The 10561-nt window shown below is 44.3% G+C and overlaps 1 protein-coding gene across 1 annotated transcript in view; it reads right to left on the bottom strand.

The window, feature by feature from the left end:
• Positions 1-256: 256 nt before the first annotated feature.
• The window catches only part of CNIH3 (cornichon family AMPA receptor auxiliary protein 3), a 73898-nt gene continuing 63593 nt past the window's right edge, over positions 257-10561 (bottom strand). The window contains exons 4-6 of the mRNA XM_034764675.1: positions 7313-7425; positions 2659-2802; positions 257-554 (exon numbers count right to left, since the gene is read on the bottom strand). Coding sequence (XP_034620566.1) covers positions 527-554; positions 2659-2802; positions 7313-7425 — 285 coding nt within the window. The 3' untranslated portion in view covers positions 257-526. The remainder of the gene's footprint in view (positions 555-2658; positions 2803-7312; positions 7426-10561) is intronic.

Below are 10561 nucleotides of genomic sequence, written 5' to 3'. Positions count from 1 at the left end.
GATAACTGACATGAATCCCACCTTGATTCCGACGAGTGTTCATGCTCAGAATGCTGTGTATTTAATAGGTGTATTAGCAGCATCCTTAGCCACCATTCCCATGGATGGTGATCCTCCCCCTTCACTCTTCAGTACAAAATAGTCATTGAGAAGCTTTGCTCCTTGTGAAATAGCAGTTTGTGATGAACCAATTTCACTAAGCTGCATCTCCCAGCAGATGCAGATAGTTCTTTGACTTTGCCTCCACATGTGATAATTTTTTGCTTGTTTTTTTTTTTTTAAAGCCACAGACTGGGATACACAGAGAAACAGAAGATAAGCATAGTTTACTCAGCCTAGTCTCCATGGTACTCCAGATCCACAGTTGGCCATTATTCTTACTGCATAGGTCTTTCATATACTGTATTACTGCTTGAGTTCAAAGCTTTCCTCTCCTTGCTATTCTTTTTACCAAGCGTCGCTGTAGGCTGACTTGTCCTTGCTCTCCATCCTTTGTTGTTCCCAGTCTTTAATGATGATTTTTGAGTTAAGAGCTCACTAAAGTGTAGATCATGCTGAATGCAAAAGAGAAAGAGCCAATATGAAAGCGTCCCTTTGAAGTATGCAAAGCACTTTGATTTTTATAACCTTTACACTCCATTCCTAATTTTTTACTCTAATGGCCTATGCCTTCCTTTGCTATACTGGCTCACATTCCTTCCATCTCTCTCTATAGCAACTGAATTATGGTGGATTCAAGATTAGTATCAGAAATCACTCGAGATGCTATGAATTCATTAGCCATTTTCCATCACACCACAAGCTTCGCATGAGCTTAATAATGTACTTCTGATATCTGAGTCTGAAAAGTGAAGAAAATAAAACCACTCTACTAGTGTGTTTGATCTTTGAAATTTCTGCCAGCCATTCCCAGAAGGAAAAGCAGGGTTTCCACTGAAATGGTGTTGTTTCATTTCTTAAGAGAAAAAATCTTCATGCAATGGAGGAAACATCAAAAATAAAGAGATCAGTTGGCTAGGATACATATATCTTAAGTGTAACTCTGTATAACTATGAAATCGTATTATACTACCACAGACCTGCTTCATTGTATCTCCAGCTCTGATAATATAGGTAGGGGTGGCCTAGGTGATTCTGTAATTTACACTAGATCGCTTAGGGACAGATTGCAACTGTAAGTTTCTGGCCATGTTTTAGGATGACAGAAATGAGCGGCCCCAGAGGGAATTCTGAAACGCTGTAACTAACTGATTCTAGTCTGCTGGCCAGTACAAAGGGTGAAGGTAAAGGTTCTATGGCTCTGCTTTCCCCAAACAGGCCAAGGAAGGGATGGGTGAAGTTAGCACTGCCAGGAGAGCTAACAAAGCACAATCCCTGTCCTTCCCACTCCGACAGTACCTGACTCATGCCAAGGGGAGCAGATGGGTAAGAGGGGGGAGGACCCTTGTGCCTTCTCACACAGATTTGGCCAGACATAATTTTGCTCTTAGTAATTACTTTTCAGTTTAATTGCCACAAATTTTAACATGCAGCCTGCAGCATTTAGACCTCAGGATAATGCTGTGATTGACAAGTGAGCAGATATTACATTATCACTATTGCTAATCAGGAAGGGACATTCAGCCTCCCACAGCAGTGTACTGATTGAACAAGCCCCATCTTACAAAGCATTATGCAACATAGGGGTGTTGGAGACAGGGTACTGGACATGATCCCAGCTATGAGAGGAGTAGAGGGAAAACTAAAATAAAATAACTTCATTTAAAATTAAAAGCATGAATTTGTGTTGTCAAGCTGCTTTAATATAATTACATGGCCCCTACCAGCAAAAGTGCAAGGATCATGCAAGTGTCTCCTTAACTAGACATGATCCCTGCATATTCCTTGCATCAGCCATTTGCATCTCTGCCCTCAGTAAATGTGAGAGTGTAAGCGGGAGGAGTGGGGGTGGAGCTGTCCATGGACCTGGAGTCTTTCCTTGACCTACAGTGACCTTCGGATGAGGCCTTATCTATCTAGCTCCAGAACTATCTTTATAATGCAAGGTAAGCTGGCTCAGGATAGGCCACGGGAGAGGTACTGCCAAGTGCACCTTACTGCTGCAGACCAAAGCAAGCATGCTAGCTGCTCAGGTGCACCTGCAGCTATTGGGCCCCCGTTCTAGTGCTCTTTTGAGTGTTAGGTAAGAATCAACTCGCATAGCACAGGGCAGGATTTGGCCCTAACATTGGGCCAAATAATAAGTTACATCAGCCCTAAGCTGATGTAACTTATTTGCTATGATATCAATATAGAGTGACATCCATCTAAACAGACTATCCAAAGGACCAAAAAAAAAAAAAAATTAATTTCCTAGCAGAAATAGCTCTTTGACTGAAGGCTGAACAAAATTGTATTGGAAACCTTGGGGATGCATTGGGCCCCAATTCAGGAAAGCATGTAAGTACATGCTTAACTGTAAGTCCTATGACCTCAATGGGGCTTAAACGCATGCTTAAGTGCTGTTCTGAACAGGGATGTTGCCTGAATCAGGGACTGAAACGGTTGCTCCAGATAAAGGGAATGAGGCTGCCTGTTCTTGTTGGTCCATAGTGCAAGCTTAATTTTTACTTGAAAAACAGCTCCGTACCACTTCCACATGGGAATGACCAAGCTTACCAGTAAAGATAGTAGAAGAAGGAAAGGAGATAGAAAGCTAGTTTACACCATGCTTCTTTCTGACAGTAACTCAAGGTGTCTGCATTCATGACTGCAGGTGGATCATATGCAAGCTCTGAACTATCCGCTGGGCAATGGAAATACCTGAAAGAGCAAGAGAAAACATCTGGAGTGACACTAATATTCTAAATCCAATTTTTACAGGTTGCAGGTCCTCATGCCCCAGATCACTAGCCCAGAGTCAGGAAGAAATCCCATCTCCTCCCATGACATAGCAAGTTAGGTTCAGTTTGGAGGTTTTAGATCAGGGGTCAGCCACCTTTGGCACGCAGCTCGCCAGGGTAAGCACCCTGGCGGGCTGGTTTGTTTACCTGCTGCCTCCACAGGTTTGACTGATCGCGGCTCCCACTGGCTGTGGTTCGCCGCTCCAGGCCAATGGGGCGGCGGGAAGCGGCGCGGGCCGAGGGATGTGCTGGCCGCCGCTTCTGCTGCCCACATTGGCCTGGGACGGCGAACCGCAGCCAGTACGAGCCGCGAATGGTCAAACCCGCGGATGCGGCAGGTAAACAAACTGGCCCGGCCCACCAGAGTTCTTACCCTGGCGAGCCGCGTGCCAAAGGCTGCCAACCCCTGTTTTAGATCTTCCTCTGAAACATATGGCATTGGCCATTGTTGAAATCTGATACCAATCTAAACAGACTACTCATATATCCCTGTAGCAATTAATTCTTGTGGACTCCCTATGTTCTATTAACTGTTTAGAACAATACATTCCATCCTCCTTATGTGACTGTGACTTATTCTCTAATACAAATATGTTATGAGTGGCAGTCTTGTTTAGTGGTTAGAACAGGTAATCAAGATTCCTGAATTCTAATAGCAGCTACGTCACTGACTAACTGCATGACAACAGGTAATTCTCTCTGAACCAATAAGCACTTCAGTTTATCCATCTGTAAAAAGAATATAATAATACTTGCATATCTCATATGTAGGACCCTACCAAATTCACAGCTGAAAAATGTGTCACAGACCGTGAAATCTGGTCTTTTGTGTGCTTTTACCCTATTCTATACAGTTTTCACAGGGGAAACCATCATTTCTCAAATTGGGGGTCCTGACCCAAAAGAGGTTGTAGTATTGCCACCCTTACTTCTGCCCTGCCTTCTGAGCTGGGTGGTCGGAAAGCGGCGGCTGTTAGACAGGTGCCCAGCTCTGAAGGCGGTGCCCCGCCAGCAGCAGCATAGAAGTAAGGGTGGCAATACCATACCATGTCACCCTTACTGCTGCCTTCAGAGCTGAGTGGCCGGAAAGTGGTGGCTGCTGATTGAGGGCCCAACCATGCCATCTTTGCTGCTGCTGGCAGCGGCTCTGTCTTCAGAGCTGGGCTCCTGGCCAGCAACTGCTTCTCTCCAGCTGCCCAGCTCTGAAGGCAGTACTGCCGCCAGCAGCAGTGCAGAAGTAAGGGTACCAGTACTGGAAACCCCACCTAGAATAACCCTCACAACCTTTTTGGGTCAGGACCCCTACAATTACAACACCGTGAAATTTCAGATTTAAATAGCTTGTAATCATGAAATTTACTATTTTTTAAACCCTATGTGAAATTGACCAAAATGGAGCGTAAATTTGGTAGGGCCCTACTCATATGACATGCATTATATGGCTCAGTTGCATTGTTATATGGCTGAAAAAATTGCCACCAACATAATCTTTGAATGGAAAATGACTTTTCTACACAAGGGAAATTTCCATATTTGTTGAAAATGTTTGGGTTTTCAACAAAAGCTCAAAAAAATGAAGAAAAATGTTGAAGAAAAGACATTGTTTTTGTCTAAATTATTTTGTGAGGAAAAATAATTTCCGGATCAATTCTAGTTAAATGCTTTGAGATCCTTAGATGAAGTATTATTATTACTGTTAAAAATACAGTATAGAAACTAATATATGGAGATTGATGGGATCAGGAACTGATGATATTTACATGTTTATTTAAAAACCCACCCATCCTTTTAAATGATGCAGAGCCAGCACATAGCCAACTTGTGGAACCAGATGTTTAACTTCTCATTAATGCTAACCATGTCCTCTCTCCCTCCTTCCCTTCTAGCATTTGTCACACTCACTCATCTTTATATAGACTGCAGATTCTTCAAAAGGGGCCATAGGTGAAATTCTGGCTCCATTGACTTCATTGGGGCTATGATTTCTCCCCACATCTTCCTGTGTCTTTGTAAAGCACTTGGCATAATGGACCCTGATCCTTACTGGAGGCATAATAATAAGAGTAATAGCATACATACAGAGACATCTCTGCAGATAAAGATCTACTATACTCCCCCCCCAAGCATGACTATAAACACTCGCCATCCACAAACAACATTTTTGCCTTGCACATTAAATATAATTTTCACACTTGCCAGACACCTGTTCTTGTGACACTTGAGGTGTTCCCCTCTGCGAAAATTGTGCTGGAAATACTATTAGCTTTCATGTGTTCAGTCCCACCAGAAAGAAAGCACATTCACAACTCCATCAAGCTTTTGAGAATTAGATTGTCACTCTAAACTCAGAATAATACAGTGTGCCATTCCACTCAAAATTACTACTGAGCTTTTGTAGCAAATACTACGAGAGAGCTCCCACTCTTTAGTTCCAAGCCAAGAAACTCCTAATTATTTTCTTCACTATAACACTGCTCTTCACACTGCTACACAGCAGTTGGTCTCTGCTACATTCTTTAGCCCTCCTGATATAAAGAGACCCAGACAAGATAAAAATCATGTATGTCTTTTAAAAATTTTATGGGAATGTAGTGCTACTGAAAGGTGCTATACTGACAGCACTGGAAATTAAAGTCCCTTAGTTATCCTAAGGACAGATGGAGGACTGATTCTTCGCTAGAGTGCACTGGGGGCTTGGCTACCGGGGAGCTGGCTGCAGTTCCCTGATCCTACATTGTCTGGCTCTAGCGTAAATTAGAGCTGCTGAAGAGAAACTTTACCTTAAGCAACTAATTCTTAATGTCCCCAAGTGACCTTAACCAGTGGAAGATCAGGCATAGAGCAGCTCCACTCCACCACATCCCACTCCTGCAATGCCCCCTCCCTCCCACTGTGATGGGATGGGGGAGGCTGCCTCTGCCACTTTTATGCTAATGGAAAGCTTGCCTGCAGACAGCTACAGCCAGAATCCGGCCACTCTGCAAAGCCAGAGCAGCACAAAGTGGCTGGAGAAGATCAGAGAATCTGGCCACAAGTAGGGTTGCCAACCCTCCTGTTTTGGCTGGAAGTCTCCTGGAATCGGGCTCGATTGCCTGGAGGCTTCTGAAGCCAATCCAGGAGATTTTAGGGCACTAAAAGTCTGGTGGCACAGCGGGGCTAAGGCAGGCTCCTTGGCTCCACGCCACTCCCGGAAGTGGCCAGCATGTCCCTGCGACTCCTACGTGGAGACGCAGCCAGGGTGTCTCCACGTGCTGCCCCCACCCTGAGTGCTGACTCCGCAGCTCCCATTGGCCAGGAACGGGGAACTGCGGCCAATGGGATGGGAGGTGCCTACAGGCAGGGGCAGCACGCAGAGCCACCTGGCTGCCCTGAGCGTAGGAGCTGGACATGCTGATCCCTTCTGGGAGCCACCAGAGGTAAGTACCACCCAGCCGGAGCCCGCACCCTGCACCCTCTGCCACATCCCAACCCCCATCCCTAAGCCCCCTCCTGCACCTAAATTCCGTCCCAGAGCCCACGCCCCAGAACACCTCCCACACCCCAACTCCCTGCCCTAGCCCCCTCTCACACCCAAACTCCCTCCCAGAGCCCGCACCCCACACCCCCTCCTGCACTCCAACCCCCTGTCCCAGCCCAGTGAAAGTGAGTGAGAGTGGGGGAGAGTGAGCGACAGAGGGAGGGGGGCTGGAGTGAGCAGGGGAGGTGGCCTCAGAGAAGGGGTGGAGCATGGGGTGGGGACCTGGGGAAGGGGTGGGACAAGGGTGTTTGGGTTTGTGTGATTAGACAGTTGGCAACCCTAACCACAAATACAGAGAGTGAAAGTGGAAATATCCCTCAGACTCCCCCCATCAATGATCCACAACCCTGATGGAAGGGTTGAGAGGGTAGTTTCATCTCCAAGCCCATTCAATCCCTAGATAGCAAGCTCTTTCGGGCCAGGACTGCCCTTGTCTGTAGAGTGCCTAGTGCAATGGTTAGTTTCACTTTCATCTTCTAGTCTATTTTATTTCCTAGTTCTCATGCACTACTGCGCTGTAGTATTTGTGTTCCAACACTGTATAGGAACAGTTAATTAACTTAATCTAAGATTTAAAAAAATATATATACTGCTTTCCATAAAAATTTCTTTTAATATTCAGATTTGTAGAAACTTTAAAATCCATTCCATCCTCTTCACTGGAACTTGAATGCCTCATGTTTTCCTCTTTCTCCAGATTGACTATTAAAGTTCGAGGCCCTTTCAGCTTAAAAGTATGAACCCACAGCAGAACTGAGTTTCATCTACATATGCAACTAATGGTACAGAAAAGGAGACTGGAGAAAGAAATCCATCCTTCATGTTACTGCTGTGTTTTCATTATGCCATATGCATGCATGTTGATTGGGCAAATGAGAGTGACAATAGTCCAGTACATAGAAGACAGCCTTACCTCCAAAAGTGATAGAAAACCAGAGGAACATTCAGCCCCAGGGTTAGCCATTCCTGAGCACACAAGAACATGATGCAGAAAAGGCTATGGATAGAATACTCAGGCAGCACCAGCTAAAGAAAAAAAAAAAAAGCAGAAGAGAACAGGAAATCACCTCTGTGATTTTTATAGTTTAACACAGCTTTTCAGGAGACTAAGCATATCTGCAAGTCTCATCGGTGTATGTGCCTGCCCCAGGTGCATCTTAACTGAGAGGCAATATGGTCTAAAGAAATGAGCACAAGATTGAATGCTGAGTTCTAATATTGACTCTACTCCAATGACTTATTGCGAGACCCTGGATAAGTCACTTATCCTCTTCTTGCTTCAGTTTCCCCTGTCTGTAAAATGGGGATTATAATACTTGCCTATCTCACTGGGGTGTTCTGAGAATAAATGAGTGAATGGTTACAAAGAGCTATTCAAGTGCTACGTATTATAACTGAACCACTGAAAAGTGGAGATCTAGTACTGAAGTTTCACTTTTGTTTGGGATTTAAAGTGCCCTTGAAAAAAACAGAAGATTGTTTTCAACTATTTTGATTTTCTATAACAGGATTAAATCACTGGGAGACTCATGTATATATTAGAGAGCAGCTTGAGCCAAAATCTTGTGAGAAGGGAACCTTGAAAAGTCTCTCCTTAGTAACAACATGGCTCCAAGTGTCAGTGCTCTTTGGACCCAAGAAGTGGGTCATTTCTCATGAGAGAGAAACTGGGAGGACATTAGAAATGCTCCCACCATCAATGCTGGTGGAACTGAATAGGTAGCAACAGAGAAATCTAATTTTAAGGAAGAAAGGCTACTGTAGACAAGACCGTAGAGTCCTATCACTATTTCTACTGCTTTACTCCTTTCTTAGTTGGTCTTTTTCTCTCATTTTCTCAGGTGCTCTTTTTTACTATAAAGATTCACTTGCCGACAGCAATCATTTCTCACCAGGAAGAAACCTTTGTAGGCATCTTGGCTTCATCTCTTGCAGTGTCTTGGAGCTACCTCAGCTAAGGTCAGGCTGCACCACAAAAGGCATTTGGAGTTTGGTTGGTAATAGTTCAATGGACCCTGTCAACTGCCACAGTGACCCCTCTTTTTAGCTATATCACTGTATTGTAATGGAGCCCAACCTTTTTCTTTTTTTGGAATCTTTTCATCTCACAGTCACAGAACTTATTTATCTTTGGTACTTTTGCCATAGCAAGTAACACATTTAGAGACATCTTATCCTGTGCCAGTAGCTTCAATTATAGTACCCTCAAAGCTCTATCTCCTAAGCCAGTGTTTCTCAAACTTTAGTATTGGCGACCCCTTTCACACAGCAAACCTATGAGTGTGACCCCCCTTATAAATTAAAAACACATTTTTTTATATTTAACACTATTATAAATGCTGGAGGTGAAGCAGGGTTTGGAGGTGGAGGCTGACAGCTCGCGAACCCCCCATGTACTAGCCTTGCGACTCCCTGAGGGATCGTGACCCCCAGTTTGAGAACCCCTGTCCTAGGCAGATGACAAATCATGGCCCAACTATACAGTTTGATTCCAGACTCAGGTAATTTATCACTGCTGCTTTTTCCCCCCCTTTTCAGAATTTGATTTATAGTATAGCGGTAACCTTTCTAGCAAGGAGGATTCATCACAGTCACACATTGTAGATACAAAGTGCTTAATGGTGGACATATAGCTGGCTAAGCACCCTAGCATTGAAAGTGGGTTACAATTCCCATATACCTGTTCTTAATAGCCTTTTTAGGGTTTTAGTCTTTTAAGTGATCCATTATCGGTAAAATGTACAAAACTAGTAAATCTGGAGGGAAACTGACCTCACTGAGGCTACATGGGCATAAGGCAGGGCAGGATTTGGCCACTGGAGACCAAAGTCCTCTGTTTATCCAGGGATCAGGATTGCCAAGGCCAGCAGCACTGCAAGTTCCCCCCACCACTTCTCGGAGAATATGTCTGTGAAGAATGTGGGAGACATCTGTATTATTTGAATGAATATTATGTGTACCTCTGTCTATTTAATTATCATTATGCTGTTTGCTACCCAGTTTCAAAAGGTTAACTACTGCAGGCGCTCACCCTCAGGGAGGCAGACAATGGCTGTAGATAACCTACTGACTAGTACTTAAATACAGGTATCAATTCCTTTGAAGTTTTACCTCCACCATGCTCTGATCTATAGGCTGGCTGGTAACCGTGGGCATGGGGGAGGGAAGAGGAAGGAAATCCAATTGGGGGAAATGAAACAAAGAGGGGTAAAAAACCTCAGTCCTGAAGCTGAGAGGGACACACAAGGAGGCAGTGAGTGCTGGGGAGCAGACTGATGTTCACTCCCTGAGGCTGAGGAGTCTTGGATAAATTAGATGTAACCTTTAGGTAAGACAAAAGCTGCTTCTTGTTTTAACCTTTTTCCCCAAATGCTACATTCCTTTAGATGTATATCAATAATATTTTGTTTTGAAGAAGCTGATCTGAGTCAGTGTGTCACCTACTGGTCACAGCCCCCAAAGGGGATCCATGCAGGCAGCCAAACACAGTCAGGCCTGCAGACTAATCATCTTTGGTACACAGAATGTGATAGCCTGGAGACGCGGTGTAAAAGTGGGGTGAGTCAGGGGACTCCGCCCTGTGAGAAGTGAAGGTGCAGGACCCATCATTTGTACCAGGTGCCCTTACAACAATTACAACGTACAATTTAATATAGACAGAAAAACAATCGCTCATCTCATCATAAATACCTAATCTTCCAGTGCACCAGATAGTGCATACACACACGTACTCTCCTCCTCAGAACTCTAAGAGAAAAGAGAGCCTTGCAGCAACTCCACAAGTTTACAGATCTGGGCTCTGCTGGACTATGGCACGGGAAGATGAGTTTCAGAGTTAGTCTCCCTTTCAAACAATATCCTGCCAGCAGCTCCCTCATTTTTCTAGCAACTTGAACTCCCCCACTGCTGCAGATGAGCTACCTGAGGCAGTCTCTCGGGAAGCTCAATCCCAAACCACTGGGCTTCTTGTTTTCTGTATATATGTTGTTGTTGTTCTCTTTACAAAACATCCCTGGCTTTTTATATAGTTATTTGCCCTTTTGTCATTATTCTATTGCATAGGAATTGATTTTTCTTGTATGTGCCAACACTTATAGCACATTACATCATTTTCATGGGAAATGAATATTCTAACTTGGTCCACTGCTGAATAATGCCATGT

The sequence above is a fragment of the Trachemys scripta genome, chromosome 3 (assembly GCF_013100865.1).
Source record: "Trachemys scripta elegans isolate TJP31775 chromosome 3, CAS_Tse_1.0, whole genome shotgun sequence".
In the NCBI taxonomy this organism is placed as follows: domain Eukaryota; kingdom Metazoa; phylum Chordata; order Testudines; family Emydidae; genus Trachemys; species Trachemys scripta.
Note: the sequence above shows the minus strand (reverse complement) of the source record. Positions and strands in the feature narration are given on the sequence as shown.